We start from the raw sequence: 18473 nt of genomic DNA on the forward strand, positions 1-18473 counted from the left end.
GCGGCAGTAAAACTGTACTGCAGTCAGCCTCAATTGCTGGTTCTCTAAATTTCCTCAGTAGCGATGCACGGAAAGAACGCCTCCTTTCCTCCAGAGACTTCCACCCGAGTTCCTGAAGCATTTCCGTAACACTCGCGTGATGATCAAACCTACCAGTAACAAATCTAGCAGCCCGCCTCTCAATTGCTTCTATGTCCTCCATCAATCCGACCTGACAGGGATCCCAAACGCTCGAGCAGTACTCAATAATAGGTGGTATTAGTGTTTTATAAGCGGTCTCCTTCACAGATGAACCACATCTTCCCTAAATCCTGCCAATGAACCGAAGACGACTATCCGCCTTCCCCACAACTGCCATTACATGCTTGTCCCACTTCTTATCACTCTGCAATGTTACGCCCAAATATTTCATCGACATGACTATGTTAAGCGCTACACTACTAATGGAGTATTCAAACGTTCTTTTTCCTATTCATCTGCATTAATATACATTTATCTATATTTAGAGTTAGCTGCCATTCTTTATACCAATCACAAATCCTGTCCAAGTCATCTTGTATCCTCCTACAGTCACTCAACGACGACACCTCCCCGTACACCACAGCATCATCAGCAAACAGCCGCACATTGCTATCCACCCCATCCAAAAGATCATTTATGTACATAGAAAACAACAGCGCACCTACCACACTTCCCTTGGGCACTATACAATAACAATCAGACACCGGAAATAAAATGAGTAAGCGTCAAATGAAAAGTAAGAAGTAATGACTTTACCACATGAACGAAGTTGATCTGTGAAATTAACGATAGTTCTTAATACATAGTTGGAAAGAAAAACGGTAACTCTGTCGTAGGTTGCCTCAAGCCTGTCTGAAAAGGAAGAGGGGTAGGAGTTGTTGTTGTTGTTGTGGTCTTCAGTCCTGAGACTGGTTTGATGCAGCTCTCCACGCTATTCTATCGTGTGCAAGCTTCTTCATCTCCCAGTACGTACTGCAGCCTACATCCCTTTGAATCTGCTTAGTGTATTCATCTCTTGGTCTCACTCTGCGATTTTTACCCTCCACGCTGCCCTCCAATACTAAATTGGTGATCCCTTGATGCCTCAGAACACGTCCTACCAACCGATCCCTTCTTCTAGTCAAGTTGTGCCACAAACTCCTCTTCTCCCCAATTCTATTCAGTACCTCCTCATTAGTTATGTGACCTAATCATCTAATCTTCAGCATTCTTCTGTAGCACCACATTTCGAAAGCTTCTATTCTCTTCTTGTCCAAACTAGTTACCGACCATGTTTCACTTCCATACATGGCTACACTCCATACATATACTTTCAGAAACGACTTCCTGACACTTAAATCTATACTCGATGTTAACAAATTTCTCTTCTTCAGAAACGCTTTCCTTGCCATTGCCAGTCTACATTTTATATCCTCTCTACTTCGACCATCATCAGTTATTTTGCTTCCCAAATAGCAAAACTCCTTTACCACTTTAAGTGTCTCATTTTCTAATCTAATTCCCTCAGCATCACCCGACTTAATTCGACTACATTCCATTATCCTCGTTTTGCTTTTGTTGATGTTCATTTCGAGAAGAGCAGAGTAAAGTAGAGATTTATCCTATAGAATAGGTGACTGACGGTGAAGTTTATCATGCCCTTCAAAAATGAAAAAGTGGAAAGGCAGCTGATCCTGGAGGGGTAGGAGTAGCATCTCATTAAAAACCATGGTTCACCTGTCCTGGGTGATAGTTCCCGGCGAGGATCCCTTGCTTCTACGGCATTGGAGGCTGAGATGCAGACCGTTATAACGGCGGAGCTGGAGGATGATCCAACCCTGCTCTTAGGGCTAGTATAGGAGAGATGGTAAGAGGACTCTCACAGCTGCAATGGAGGCAGTCCCTCTAGCGATAGGTTTACCCGAAGGGAAAGTCCCCTGGCTATGCGGGTTGGGGGTTCTGCTACAGACCGGTTCTGTGTACAGGCAAAAGAATTATTTCCACGTATCCCAGAACGAAAGGAACCACTGAATATCGCGGAGAAATGATATTGCTGTAAAAGGACTTACAGAATTGGAAGTGAAACATTCAGGGATAAATCAATACATTCTGACAGGTGCTAGCAGAAATTCAGAAACAGCAAGTAGATATCTCAGTTCTGACGGAGACGAAGAAGAAAGTCAGAGGCAGTGGAAATGTTAAAAAATACGGGTAATAGCATTTTATGTGCAGTGGTGCTGACAATGGGGCAAAGGGATGGCTATTTTGGTAAAGAACACATGGAAATTAAGAATAAGAATTAGGAAGAGGTAAATGAGAAGCTGTAGAAGTTGCTGATTGAATTGTTTGGTAGTTATGTAGATATAATAGCAACATACGCTCCCTGCGACGATTCCGCCGTTGCTGGAAAAGAGGAATATCTTCACTGCCCGAATGAAGCATGTTCTCCACATCAGGAACTATTTGTTCTGGAGGACTGAAACGGTAGAATTGGGTCTCGGGTAAATAATAGTGTGGTTGGGATTGTAATTACGAAGCAGGAAAGAAGATCGGTAATTCAGGATATTGAGAGTGATTCGATGGGAAAATGTGGAACAGATCGCTAAATTGTATCGGGAACAGACACAAGCTCCGTTAGAGCAAAATAAGTAGGGAGGGAATAGGAAGAAGGACTCAGTCCCGAAATACGACGGCTAAAGACAGGGCCTCTATAGGACTGGAGTATATTAAATCTGTACCCGACGCAAGTTGAGGAGAAACTCTTATCGGATAAGGACGAACTGCAACATCACTATATGGGGGTTTAAAATCACATTTACGGGAGCTGCTGAGCAGGCTCTCGGAAGACAAGCAGGAAGAGACAGGGGTGCTGCGTGGATGACTTAGGCCTTAACAAAAAAGGACTGAAGAAAGGAAGACTACTTGCCACAAATAGTTAAGCTCCAAAACGCGGGAAGATAGAGGTCACTACAACACAATCAAGATAAAAGTGCAAAGGATGGTCATCCGAGCTAAATGGAAGTCGCTGGGGAAAAATGTGCTGACGTAGAACATTTAGTTGAATACAACAGTGCAGTAGAAGCTTGGAGTTGTATACAAGTGATGGTTCCTGCTGAAATTAGAAGAGGAGCTAGAATGATTCCTATTTCTGAGTGAAAGACACGTGTTGAAGATCTTCTTACAGAAGACAGGGAAGAATTTCGAGAAGAGCAGAGTAAAGTAGAGATTAATTCTGTAGAAGAGGTGGCTGACGATGAAGTTTACCACGCCCTTCAAGAATCTATAAGTGGAAATGCAGCCGATCCTGGAGGTATAGCAATGGAATTATTGAAGTATGCAGGAGCTAATGTAGTAGCAGCACTAGTAACATTTTTTAATAAAGTGGTTCAAGGAGATGAAGAAGCCCAGGAGTGGAAAATACCATACATTTTCGCCCTATGTAAGAAGGGGAACAGGAGAGATCCGACTAATTGCTGGTGAACAAGTGTAATAGCTCGAGCAGGTTATTCAGTAGTACAGCTAAGCACTGGAAAAGGTCACACAGGTTGTTGTGTCGTGGGAACAGTTGGGTTTTACTCCTACGAAAAGCTGTGTTGATAACATTTTGACGTACGAAAGATGTGTGAGAAAATTATCGCAAAAAATCGAGATCTACATTTGGTGTTCGCTGATTTAGAAAAGGCGCACGATTCTGCGTCAAGGAGGTTACTGTGGACAGCTGTGGATAACGTTAGAGTACATTGTACTTTAAAAGAGTTGGTGAAATGGATATACCATCAACGCGAGGCAGTTGTGAAGGTTGTTTGCGAGATATCGGAAAGTTTTAAAACAAGTAAAGGATTAAGACCTGGAGTTGTATGTCACCAGCTTTATTGAAGCGGAATTCAGAAATTTTTCTTGGTTACTTGACCAGGCAGAGCACAAGTTTTGATATGACACTACAGCATCAAATATTACATACATTATTGTTTGCCGACAGTCAGGTATTTGTGGCTCTAGATACGGATGGTGTTATGTACGAAATGAGAAAGTTAATGGACACTTATAAATAATGGGGACAATATGGATAAAATAGAATATCTTGTTGCTGGAAGTGGGCAATGTGAGGATTTGGATTTTGCGTTTGACTGGGTAATAAATGTGGAAATGCTGAAGAATGTAGTTTCGCTAGTTAATGAAACTGGACAGTGTGATGTGGATAAGTCGAGCGAGGGTGGCTATTACATCATTAAATGGTACCTTTTGGAGTCGGCACATATCCAGACGAACAAAGAACGCAGCGCTATGTGCTATGCTGCCGAGAAATTCTGACATATCGCTCTGAGTGTTGGACACTGAACGAGAGACAAGAGTTATCGAAGTGGATGAGTTACGGCGAAGCATGAGAACGACCTCCTTGGATCCAATGAATAATGAAAAATGTAGATGATGCGGCGGAACCAGTCATGCGACTGATGCTCCAGCGCTCCAGTGCTGAGATGGTATGGTCACTTCCGAAGGATGGAAGAACAACAATTTCCGCAGTGTTTGCTCACCTGGTCTCCTCCAGGGAGAAGGAGCTGGAGGAAGGACAACATGGAAGAGGACCATAGCCATAGCCATGGAAAGGAGAGTTCTGTTGGAAGAAGATTGGCACGATTGAAACTTGATGAATGTGAGAAAAGGTAACTGCTGATAAGTGGTGATGCATGCTACTGAGTAAATGAGCGAAAGGGAAAGAGTGCTGTCAGTGACTGAAATAGACGATTACTGACGGAATAAGTAACTCACATTGAAGAGACCGAGCACAATTGTTCTGTCCTTTCGAGGAAGGTAAGATGGTCCTCATTCCAAAAAGGAGGGACGACCTCATCTCGACTCACTTCTTCCGGTTACTCTCTTAAACTTCGACTGCAAAATTGCCGCTCGAGCTATAAACACCCGTCTCTAAATTGCTCGACGAAACCATTGCCGTTCAACAAAAATGTGTGCCTAGGGGCATGATACTACCGTCTGTAGTCAAAGGTTGAGAAGGTTTCGGTGGCTGCGACCACTAACTTCTCGGAGGCCCTGCTTTCTCTCGATTTCCACTAGGCGTTTGGCCGTGATATAGATTTTTAATGAGAGTACTGACAGCTTTTCACTGGTATACATGTCTCAACGGTCGTGAACGGTCACCTTATCCCCCCCCCCCCCCCCCCCGATTTCGATACGACGGAATCCATCCCAGGGTAGCTCCTATCCATGTCACTCCTTGTTTTGTTCTTAGAACTCTTGCATCGGCGTATTGTCATGTTACTACGTTGCTGGACTCTATTGGGGGAACTACGTATTATTTATATTCTGAATAGTTTTACAGAACGTACACACAATTATATCGAGCGTACAATGGCGTTTATCATCCAGACAAGAATCGAAGACAAGAGAGTGAGTAACATGATGCAATGTCTTTCGTCTTTTTCGTTGACCAACACAGATAAAATAAAGAAAGTTCTATATCATTATCTTTATTTCTGGAAAAATAATTTCCTTTTGTTCCAAATGTTAATGTTCCTTGCACAAAACACTTTAGCGTGTCATGAGAATTATTCATCAGAATATTTTTTTTTATGAATATATGTGGAGATCCGCCACAGCACGCAGAATTTATGTGCACATGGTTTTACACTAAACAATACTGCCGGGAAGTAGAAAGAGTGACAGTACAATAATCAAATTCAAAAGGCGACTTTTTGTACGGCCGGCCGTTGTGACCGAACGGTTCTAGACACTTCAGTCCGGAACCGGGCTGCTGCTACGGTAGCAGTTTCGGATCCTGCCTCGGGCATGGATGTGTGTGATGTCCTTAGGTTAGTTAGGTTTAAGTAGTTCTAAGTCTAGGGGACTGATGACCTCAGATGTTACGTCCCGTAGTGGTTGTAGCCATTTAAACCTTTGAACCTTTTTGTACGTCGTAGATTCTTTGGCAACAAACATTCTCCTTGCTGATGACAGTTTGGTTCTTATGTCGTCATTCCTAATGATGTCTAGTATGACTAAGTCAGACATGTTTGGTTGGAAACTACATAAACATTCATTTGCAAAATGGGTCGTTTTTCTTATCTACATCATAAACATAAAATTATTTCTTGCTCATCTGGGATGACGCACATCATTTCTTTCTGAAACTCTTACACCACAAATCTAGACACCTCGAAGTGATCATATTTACTGTGTTCGCTTCCTGCTCTAGGTGAAATTACTTTTTGAATTCACAGTCTCAACTATTTAGTCCAGTCAAATAGCAGATAAACCTTGCAAAAGGCGGGTTAGAATTTATTTTTTCAACTCGCTCATATGGTTGGAAAGATTAGAAAACCGAGTTTTGCCAACAAAATTTCGCTTGGAAAACTTTCTGCAGTCAAAAAACTTGGAAAATTTCGGCCTTATTTCAGTTTTTTCAAAATATCTCAGTTTCATTTGCTCCTATCGCTTTGACGTCTAGTTTCTTTTTTAAAGAGTACAAAATTCTCTACAAATTTGATTGTTGCAATTTTTTTCTACTCCCATATCTAAGGCGCTACAGCGCCTCGAGAAACACAATTTTTTTTCCAATTTTGAGCATAGTGGCAAGATACCTTATTTTTGAACACTATTTTTTCTGTTTCTGTTTGCGTAGTATAAATACATTATACATCATGTTATATGTTGGAATTTACCACCTCACTTTCAGGTATTCTATTTCTCTGTATGCAACATGAGGATTGCTGGGCACCCAACTATTGTGATTCTTACATCACTACCTGAAGTTCACTATGGGCCACCTCAGACTTGGTATTTGTAAAACTATAAATATAAAAATATATCATTAAGAGACATAGACACACACACAGAACACACACACACACACACACACGCGCGCGCGCGCGCACACACACAAAAGAAATTGCCTCAGGAAACTGAACTATTATTATCTGCAATAGGCAACCTAATTAGGTAGGTAATTATTCTTGTGTATAAAGGCCACACAGTTGACATTAAAAATAAGTAGCTTTATTACAATTAAAATGCATTGTCAGTTACTAAAACATGTTGACAGTTCTGCGTGTGTAACACTTGTAATATCGCACTTTAGCGCACTTGGTGACAGATTTGAGCATCACTTCCAACGTTTTGATGGGCCAGGTTCCTCAGTGTCACCATAAATACTTTGAGTTACAGATTCAGGAGCTGCGGTAGTAACCTGTTCTCCTGCTGGTATTATTTCTTCACGGGTAGTATGTGGTTTATTGAACGTGCAAAGCGCTGAGGTTAGGTGTTCATTTTTCGCAACAATACTGCAGCACTTAATTTTTCCTTGACCACAAAAAGCGGCTGTTGTATCACATCCGCTAAATGCGTGAGTGAACAGAATATATTCACTGTCAAACTTGTAAGATGCTGTGGAAAACCACTTGTCTTCTGCATTTCCTCTTCCTGGCTTTAAGAAAAATAAGTTTTCAATGCCTTGCCCCAAACCGGTCATGAGCACAAGCAGGTCAACATCTTCTCCTACAATGACAACACTTCCAAAATCTTTGGTTCTTGAAATGGCAGATGTTACAATCATAACGTTAGCATCTTCTTGTACCTGGTGCACTTCAATGCTACACTCCAGAAATTCCTTTTTAAGAAGTGTGATCAAACGCATAATGTTTCGTTCGTTGTACAAGAACTTGTCCTGAGGGACTTGGTTCACCATCTGTGATTCACCCACAACGTCAACCGAAGAATGCTTTTTGGACCTACGAATCCTCTCAGCACTCTTTGTGCTACATTTGTCTCCCTCACATGGGTACCCATCAAATACAATAGCAAATTGAGATCCAAAATGACGTTGCAGGTAAGAAACATAGCTTTGGGCTATTGCTTGAAGCAAACATTTCAAGTCACTTTGTGGATAAGGTACCCTCCATCAATGACAAAAAATTCACTCGGTCCACCTGACTTCACATCTTCCCCTGGAACGAAGGCATTGTAGAATGAAGATTTTGTTCCTTTTCGCATGCCTTTTTCTGAGAATAGGGACATTGGGTAAGGAGCAAGTTCATATTTCAGAAAGGCTTTTAACTCTTCTTCACTTTGTTTCATTAAACAAATCCTTTGGAAAGAGTTAAAGGATCAACAGGAGTTATTTTACTGCTCGCAGCTTTTACAGAATTGAACGCAGAAAGGAGAGACACAACTTTATCTTTTCTACGGAACTTTACATCGTGGAAATTGTCACCAACTATTCTTTTCATGCCTTTTTCCCCTTCTTCGTGACAAATGTGACAATTAACATCCTCCGTTCCGACAACACCACTGCTGATAGCCATTATAAAATCACTTTCAGGGAAGGGAGGGTGCACTGAAAACCAATCACGCAGCTTACGCAGGTCTATGCCATCTCGTTCGATGCGACAACTTCTTGCATCTACAAGCTGTTCTGATGTTACTGCGCTCACTTCGCAATTTTGTTGGACAGGCTTTTTTTCTGACAGTTTCACTGGACTCAAAAAAATGGTTCAAATGGTTCTGAGCACTATGGGACTCAACTGCTGAGGTCATTAGTCCCCTAGAACTTAGAACTAGTTAAACCTAACTAACCTAAGGACATCACAAATATCCATGCTCGAGGCAGGATTCGAACCTGCGACCGTAGCGGTCTTGCGGTTCCAGACTGCAGCGCCTTTAAGCGCACTGGACTGGCTTTCACTGGACTAATTCAAAAGTTTTGCAATACGTCCTTTACGTAGGAGACATGAATAAAAGGACAGTTAAGGTGCGACTATTAGCTCTCTTTCTTGTTAAGGCATTGTTAAAGAAAGGTGGAAAATAATTCAGGTATAGCCTACAATTTTGACCCAAATATGGTCATGTTATATTAATTTGTATTTTAATCGGCCTCGTGACTGTAGTACTTCGTTCTATGGTGGTACGTTACAATGGGACCAAACTGCTGAGGTCATCGGTTCTTAACCTGACGGGGGCAGCCGCGCGAACCGTGGCAATGCGCTACCCCGCGCGACTTCTTTCTATGATAGAAATTAATATGCTCTGTTTGGGTGTGTTAAACTGTGAATACGAGCCCCTTCCTCGCAGCCCGTACTTCCATATACAATATTTGAGGAAATAAATTGCAGGAACCTTTTCTTCTAGTTGAATGTTTAGAGCTAGGTTCTTGCTGAACGATTGCAATCTTTATTCATAAATGTTGTTACAGTTACGACCTTAATATGAGACAATATATTCCGCACGATTTACGTACTCTGTATAGCTTGCATATATGGTTCAGAAATGTAGTTCACACAGAACGAGTAGTTTGCTAAATCAGTTACTTCGTTACTATGTGCGACGGAAGGAAAATTAAATTCACAAGTACGTACATGGTCATTAGGACGTTGTATGTTGCCAACCTACCCGAACTTTCCCATGTTATTCTGGAATCCTACTCTTCAGATCACGGAGTGAACACCTGACGTGTGCGTTTCCCGTTCCTGGTTTATTCTCTTAATATGACAAAAGGAGACCTTCTTATAGGTGTGTAAAGGTTTTACATTTGCAGTAAGTACATTGTTTCATCTTACTGAGTGCTAAGCTGAAGCAATGCTTTTGTAACGTTATTCTATAAACATTTTTCTCAGAACTGCTGTTTTTAATCTCTTTTCGGTAATGAAGAAATGAGAGGAGTTGGAATCTGTTCGTTAGTTTGAATGTTATTATCGCGAGTTTTTTCTAGCAGTGCTAATGGAAGAAGTGCACCTTGTGCTCTTCACACTCTTACATCTCAGGCTATGTAAGTGGAGTTGTGGTACGAAATTAACTGTCAAATACTCTACAGGCTGTGAGAGATTTGTAGTTTAGTAAAATAGAAAGGGATTATGACAAATAAAAAGAGATCAGACGATGTAGTAATTCATAATTTATCACGTAAAGATTCAATGTCAGTGAGGGGCAATGTAGAAGGGAAACTGCACCAGTTCCAGATATGATACCTTAGCGTACGGTAGATAATCGAAAGGACAAAGAAGAAGGGTTCAGTTTCAAGAATAGAGGAAATATGCGCCCTCTCTCAATCTACCCGAATGAAAGAGTGGGTGCTCGTGTGAACTGGCGGTAGACGCTTATCAGTATTAGGTCTACATCCTTAGCGATGTGATACGAGGGTTGGATAGCGTTGCTTATCAACCGGTGTTTGACATTCCTGCACCCCACAGCGTGGATCACGCATGAGACGTTGGAAATCGACAAGCGATATGGTGCTGGGCCCGGCTATTTAAGCCCTCAGACTGGGCAGAATCAGCACAGTGCCTGGTTCAGTCTCCAGCAGACATGAGGACTCTGGTGAGTACCTGAGAGAGCTATGCAGCACATGGCCTCTTACATGTTTAACACTGAAAACACATACTTGTAAAATCTGACGATCTCATAGTACGGAATATTCATTGAGCTTTCAGTTAATGGAGGTAAGAAGAATTGGTTTCAGTGTAATGTTTTCGACGAGATTATTCGAAGTACCCCATATAACACTCCCATTCGCATAGATGGAACTTCTTTCATGTCCAAAACCGCGGCTAGCGTCATTTACGAAATCTTTTTTACAGTCTACGTAATAATAAAAGAAGCCAGATGATCTGGCTGACGACTCTTTAAGGTTGCTACGTCAGTGGTGAAACCAACTTATGGACACAGGCATACGTTAGGCGACAATTTTCAATACAAGTCTTTCTTTGACAATACTACATTAAAGAGAATACTATGTCCGTACAGGGAATAATTTCTCTGATTAAAGCTCAGCACGAAAAGAAGTAGTTTAAAATGAAAACTATTTTCATAAGGACGAGAGTTATCCTGTACGCAGCTCGTGGTCTAGGGGCTAGCGTTGCTGCCTCTATTACAGGGTCTCGGGTTCGATTCCCGGCCGTGTTAGGGATTTTCTCTGCCCGGGGACTGGGTGCTTGTGTTGTCATCATAATGATACAACTTCATGACTGAAGAATATTTGTACGCCTACAATAGCGACATTTGGCGAGTTATGACTCTTAGTAAATACGTTATTTCATTTATGTATGACGATGCTGAGCTGAATATGTGTTTATCTTTGGACGATGCCACTATGGCTCCATTGTAGTAGGATGTGTTTTCAAAACAGGTGTGCCTCGACGCATTTAAAGCGCAAATTTTCGCATATGTCTCAGCAATACTTTTCATTATGATCTATTTTGTTGTTTCAAACAGTAGACAATCCATTAGTTGTATTTGTGTTTTTCTCATGTTTTGCTGCATACCTGAAGATGGTCATTGCTAACCGAAACCGATAGTCTGAGAACTTAATATTTTGCTATCATAGACAGAAATAAAGAAATTTATACTAGTTACGTTATATTTGCCAACGTCGTCAGCAGAAGATGAAGAGATAGAGAGAGTGTATGAGAATACTGAGCACGTAATTCAGTACATACAGGGAGATGAAAATCTAATAATCATGAGGGACCGGAATGCGATTGTAACGCAAGGAGTAAAAGAAAGGATTACTGGAGAATATGGGTTTGGTAGTTGGTGGTAGGAATGAGACAAGACTAATTGAGTCCTGCAATAAATTTTAGGTATAATAACAAGTACCTTGTTCAAGAATCAGAAGAGGAGGAGGTTTACATGGAAAAGGCGCGGAGACACTGGAAGATTTCAGATGGAGGACATCATGATGGGACAGAAATTCCGAATTCAGATATTGGGTTGTAAGACGTAACTAGGAGCAGACGTAGACTCATATCCAAAATTACTAATGATGAAGAGTAGAAGTTTAACATAACCGTACAGAATTATCGGATGAGATACAGAAATACCGAGGAAGGAACAGATGTGTTTGAATTTGCTAAGGATGCGGATAATTTGATAAGGAATACCATAGCAGGCAGTTCAGTTAAAAAGGAAGAAATGTCTCTAAAAACAGCTATCAAAGAAGTTGCAAAGACAAACACAGGTATTAAAAAGTTAATGACGAAGAAACCTTGAGTAACAGAAGAAATACTTCATTTGATATGGAAGTATAAAAATGTTCAGGAGAAGTCAGGAATAAAGCAGTATAAATCACTCAGAAATGAAATAAACAGAAAACGCAGGGAAACTGAGGCGAAATGGGTGTAGGAGAAACGTGAAAAAACGAACAACAACTGATCGTTGGAAGTCCTGACTCAGCACAAATGATTACAGAATATGGAGTGAGGGTAAACCGTAAAAACACAAAACTAATGAGTAGTAGCAGAATTGGAAATAAAGAGAAATTTGTCATCAAAAGTGCTGATCACGAAGTAAACGAAGTTCAGGAATTCTGCTACCTTGGAAGCGAAATAGCCCATGACAGACGATACATGAAGGACATAAAAACAGGTTAGCATAGACACAAACGACATTTATGATCAAGAGAAGTCTAGTAATAAAAATAATACGCTTTAATTTGAGAAATTTTTGAGAATGTACTTTTGGAGCACATCATTGTACGGTAGTGAAACGTGGATTGTGGGAGAGCCAGAACAGAAGAGAATTGAAGCATTTGAGATAAGGTGCTACAGAATAAAGCTGAAAATCAGAAGGGCTAATAAAGTACGGTATGAGGTTATCCAGAGTATCGGCAAAGAAAGTAACATTCGGAAATCACCGATAAGAAGACGGGACACAAAGGTACGACGTGTGTTACGACATAATGGAATAATATCCATGGTACTAGAGGGAGTTGTAACAGTTAAAAACTGTAGAGGACAAAAACTGTAGAAGGTAAAATATGTAGGGGAAAATAGAGATCATAGTGCATGTAACAAATAACTGAGGACGTACGTTATAAGTGCTACTCTGGGATGAAGAAGTTTGCACAGCACTGGAATTCCTGGCAGGCATAATCATACCAGTCTGAAGACTGATGAGTCAAAAGAATAAAGGCACGTGAAGTGCATAGAGAAAGATGTATGGCATTATCAGAATAGTAAGTAACAGCGCATCAAGCAGGATTAAGGATTTACCTCTAAACCTGTCGTACTACCAGCGCTTAGAAATTAATACATGGTGGATGACGTGAAGTATGACCTCACAACTTTGGAAACATTATGTCTAAGATGAGGCAAAGTACTGAAGCGAGCATGTAATGTTGTAGTTGTCGGGGATGACAGTTACGCCACAATACGCGATACCAGAAGCGCTATATATATCTTACACATACTAAAAATACTGTACATATTTTTCTTCTTCATAAACGCACCTGTACCATTTATAATAATAAACTCGTACAGCTTGAGGTGTGAATGAAATATGAGGACCTATTTTGAAAAGAACGTAATGTTTGTAACTATGTATCGGATGGAGTTGCTGAAGAAATAGCATTATCGATAACAGTCTTTATTGCAATAAGAGCAGGCGTTCCCTGGGCAGCTAAGATGAAAAATTATAATGAAACTTTTACGCTGTTTAAATCAGATATGAAATAAAAAATAACTGTTTCGTTACCATAATACAAGCAGCTAAATTCACAAGAAAAATATTGAATGAGTCGAACACTGTAAAAAAATTAAAAAATCAATGACTTATCGATAGAGGCACTGCCACCAAAAAATATGAAAATATTGGTACCACTATACACACAAAGTTTCGAAGTTTTCAGAATCAGTGCGTGTGTGCGTACATGCGTGCGAGCATTTGCGAGTGAGCGTATGCGTGTGTGTGTGTGTGTGTGTGCGAGTGTGTGTGTGTGTGTGTGTGTGTGTGTTGGGTTAGGTGTACACACGCATTAGAAGTGTCCGTGGGTTGTATTTTACTTCATTACTGATGTGTCAAGTGACTTGTGATTTACGAATAGCTTCTGTTCGTGATGAAAGAATTGCAGTCTCATTTTGTTCACCAGATGTGTGACATAATGCCATGACACGTTTTGTTCCAGTTTCTCCTAAGTGCAGTGCTTGCAGCTGCGTACGCAAGGCCTGCTGTCTGGTCGGAAGCTGCGCCATCACCATGCTCGACAAAGACAGGGGCAACCAGCGCTGCCATCCTGAAGGATAGAATTGGAACAGTCATGCAAAAAGGAGACGCCGCATCGGTTAGCAGTGAATCGGCCCAGTCTGAAAGGGCCAGTTCCGAAACTTCACGTTTGTCTTCTTCAGCTAAGAAACCCAACAGTTCCCCAGAGAGCAAGCTGAACCCTAACCGTAACATAGGTCCCATTTTAGGTAGCAAAACGCCCTCATCTGACTCTATCAGTCCGTCTCAAATGTCACAACTATCTAAGAATGCTGCTAGTCATCAGGACATTGATAGTTCCGAAACGTCCAACTTGTTTCCTTCCCGTGAAACACAAGACAATTCATTAGAGATCAAGTTGAACGGCAACAGTAAGGTGGGGCCTACTTCAGGTAGCAAAACGCCCTCACCTGACTCCATTAGTCCGTCTCGAACGTCGCCAAAATCTAAGAATGTTGTTCGTCTTCAGAATACTGATAGCTACGAAACGTCCAACCTGTCTCCTTATCCTGAAAAACCTGCCAGTTCCCCAGAGAGCAAGTTGAACCCCAACCGCAATGTAGGTCTCTCTTCAGGTAGCAAAATGCGGTCGCCTGACTCCGTTAGTTCATCTCAGACGTTGCCACAATTTAAGAATGCTGCTAGTCTTCAGGATATAGATAGCTCCGAAACGTCCAACCTGTCTCCTTCCCGTGACAGTTCATTAGAGATAAACTTTAACGATAACGGTAAGACAGGGCCTACTTCTGGTAGAAAAATGCCCTCACTTGACTCCATTAGTCCGTCTCGAACGTCGCCAAAATCTAAGAATGTTGTTCGTCTTCAGGATATTGACAGCTACGAAACGTCCAATCTGTCTCCTTCCGAAAAACCTGCCAGTTCCCCAGAGAGCAAGTTGAACCCCAACCGTAAAGTAGGTCTCATTTCTGGTAGCAAAATGCCCTCACCTGCCTCCGTTAGCCAGTCTCAAACGTCGTCAGCTTCTAAGGGTATTGACAGCTCCGAGACGCCTAACTCCTCTCCTTCTGCCGTAACACCTCAGAGGTCCACAGAAAGCAAACTGAACGACAATCTGCAGACAGCTCTAGCTTCTGCTGGCCAGGTGCCCTCAGCTGGATCCATCAGTCAGTCTCAGACATCTTTAGTTCCTAAGAATGCTGCTACTCTCCAGGATATTGACAGCTCCGAAACATCCATCTCGTCTCCTTCTGCCGAAAAAGCTGACTGTTCCCCAGAGAGCATGTCGAACACCAACAATATGGTAGGGCTCGCTTCTGGTAACAAAGTGCCCTCAACTGGCTCCATTAGTCCATCTGAAACCTCTGCAGCTCCTAAGAAAGCTGCTAGTCTTCAGGATATTGACAGCTCCGAGACGTCTAAACCGTCTTCTTCCAGCGAAAGACCTTGCAGTTCCTCGGAAAGCATGTTGGATAACAGTTCGGAGAAACTCTCTTCTGCTGGTAAAATGCCCTCACCTGATTCTTTTACTCCTTCTGAAAGATCTCCATCCCTTAGTAATGCAAAAAAAGAATTTGAAACATCTGGCGTATCCGATTCTGCTCAAAAGCCCAACGATGACTTACCGGGCAGCAACACATTCCAGAATTCTCCTGTAAGTAACTTACGAGACACTTCTTCTGTTAACCCTCAAGAAAGCGTTTCTACACGTCTAGGCAATATTGCCCGTGTAGATACCTCTGCTACTTTTCAACCTACCAACAAGCCCAAAGCTGATTCGCCTGACCGCAGCTCATTAGGGGATCTTGCTGACAGCAACTTTCCATCGAGTTACTCCGCTGACTCACAAGACGACCTCTCCCCTGCCAGTGATCCTCGCTATCCCATTAATAGCCTTGTTCCTTCTGCATCTGCCACTCCTGGTCTTGGTTTGTACCATGCTGCCGGTTACTGGCTTTGTACCGGGCCGTTCTACAGTCATCAAGCCAACAGTGACAGCGTGAACCTTCCCGTTACAATGACGTACCCACCACCTAGTTCTAACAAGGCCATGTTTGGTCTTTCTACAAGCACCCCGCTTGCTGGTGTTTCTGCCGATAGATTTTCCCCCGACGACATTGCTCACTCCAGCAATGCTATGGACAATGCTGATGGGGCAGTTCTCACAGACGGGCCAGCTAGCTTCACTCCGACTCTGCGACAGCTGTCACTCGATGAATTAAGTAAGGTGAGGTATTAGCTGTAAGTTTGAAAAAAAATTACTGGCTAATGACAATTGTCTGTATGTGGTAGAACTCAACGTTTGCACACTTGTAATTATTCTCTTGTACCGTAGCCACTAGGATTTCATATTACTAAAAGAGTTTCAAGTTATTTTTAATAGTAAAGGCTCTCTGGCAGACGTGTAATTACGTTAATAAGTTGAAGGGCCTCGGCACACTACTGTATATATGTAAGTGGTACTCTCATAACAGTAATCGTAGTATTCTTATCAACAAGCAACAATTGAGATGAGGTAGTTGTCTTTAGTTAATGTGTTAAATACTGACACGAATAACTGGGAGTAGCTGATCTCTGGGACGATCAGCTCAGTTGCAGTACAGATATAGGTAAACATGGAGACAAGTTGGCCTTACGACTTACCTTAGAATATAGGTTCAAATGGTTCAAATGGCGCTGAGCACTATGGGACTTAACATCGGTGGTCATCAGTCCCCTAACTAAACTAAGGACATCACAAACATCCATGCCCGAGGCAGGATTCGAACCTGCGACCGTAGCGGTCACGCGGTTCCAGACTGAAGCGCCTAGAACCGCACGGCCACATCGGCCGGCAGAATATAGGTAAAAGAAAGGTATACTTTTCGTCTATAGTGCTAGTAGATTTAGATTTCTGACAGTGTTGACCAAACAATAATCTTTGAAATTCTGAAAGTAACAGGGGTAAAATACAGGGAGCAAGAAGTTATTAAGATCTTCCACAGAAAGTAGACTGTAGTTGCAAGAGTCGATGAGGATGAAAAGTAAGCACCAGTTGAGAAGGGGGTGAGACAGAACTGAAGTGTCTCAAGAATGTTATTCATATATACGAAGACAGTAACTGTTCTTGAAAGAACAGGTACTGTTGATGACCGTGCAGCTTTTCCCTGGAATAAATGATGACTAACTGAAACCCTCAGCTGCCGACAAGTGTTGTTGATATACCTCGATGTGGACAGCTGAAAATGTGTGCCCACATCGAGGTATATCAACAACACCTGTCGGCATCTGAGGGTTTCAGTTAGTCATCATTTAATGTTATTCATTCTGTGCACTGAGAAACCAGCGAAGGAGATCAAAGAAAAAATTTCGAAGGAAAGTTCAGGGAGAAGAAATAAGAACTTTGCGGACTGGTGATGACATTGCAATACTGCTGGAGGAGGCCGTGAGCAGTTAAACGGAATGGACAATCTTTTGGGAAGAGATTATCAGAAGAACATCTACATCAGTAAAACAAGAGTACTTAGGATTGATGTTCGATGCTAGCGAACAAAGATCTTTATCAGCCTACTACTGTGCTTCTTATATCCTTATTGCTTCGCCTATCATGTGGTATTTTGCTTCCAAGGTAGAACAATGGCTTTATTTCCTCTGCTGCATGGTCCTCAAGATAGATATCAAGTTCACCATTAACCTCATTTCTTTGATACCTCACTTCTTCCCTTGAATTCTTGAAACTGTTTATAGCTAAGTAAATAGCGAAATTAAGTGTGGCTGTGAAACAGTGATTTCTCGAGGTACCGCAACACTCACGGTATTGTCGGCGCAGGTCGGGGCAGTCTTGTCGGCTGAGGATCCAGCAGCAGTTGCCCAAGCTGCTGACTCTCCAGCGTTCGCCGTTGTCGGTCCATCGGCTGCGCCGGTGGAGTTGTCTGCAGGCACCGCCTCATCTTCTGCTCCACAGAGCCAGGCACCGAACACCGTCACCTTCGGTGGCGTTCCAGTTCGCGTGTTGGCGCCACCAGCTGCACCATCAGCGACCCAGTATCCACGGATCATCAACTTTGGTGGCGTTCCCGTGCCCGCCAACGTCCAAGAGGCAGCAGCTGCTCATAACACCATCAACTTCGGTGGCGTCCCTCTTCGTACACTAAGCCATCCGGCAACTGTGCCACTGAGTGTGATTTCAAACACCATCAACTTCAGTGGTTGGCCCGTTCGTCCTGTGGTCAACAGCCTGCTGCACTAATGAACAGTCAACCAGTCGCCATCGCCTTCGCTAGTCTCCCTCTACGTGCACCAGCTACTGTGTGCTGTTAGGTCGTAACTGCGGTCACTGTTTAACAAGTGTGTCCACGAGGGTGCGTTGAGAGATTGTTAACCTGTTTCCATGAAATGTGCATGTTCGTTTAAATAGCATATCTTTCATTAAATCACTGAAGAAAACGAAGAATAACTGTCAGCAGCGATTAAATCTATCCTGTACTCTATGTTATTACTGACCTGAATAAAAATTTAGTTTTCAGTGGAGTTTGATTTGCTTATTCTTACAT

At 42.2% G+C, this 18473-nt stretch overlaps 1 protein-coding gene across 1 annotated transcript in view; it reads left to right on the plus strand.

Moving 5' to 3' along the window:
• LOC126176103 (mucin-17-like) overlaps positions 1-18169 on the plus strand; it is a 38647-nt gene extending 20478 nt beyond the window's left edge. Inside the window, exons 4-5 of the mRNA XM_049923241.1 lie at positions 13907-16168; positions 17750-18169. Coding sequence (XP_049779198.1) covers positions 13907-16168; positions 17750-18169 — 2682 coding nt within the window. The remainder of the gene's footprint in view (positions 1-13906; positions 16169-17749) is intronic.
• Positions 18170-18473: the final 304 nt, after the last annotated feature.

The sequence above is a fragment of the Schistocerca cancellata genome, chromosome 3, assembly GCF_023864275.1.
Source record: "Schistocerca cancellata isolate TAMUIC-IGC-003103 chromosome 3, iqSchCanc2.1, whole genome shotgun sequence".
In the NCBI taxonomy this organism is placed as follows: domain Eukaryota; kingdom Metazoa; phylum Arthropoda; class Insecta; order Orthoptera; family Acrididae; genus Schistocerca; species Schistocerca cancellata.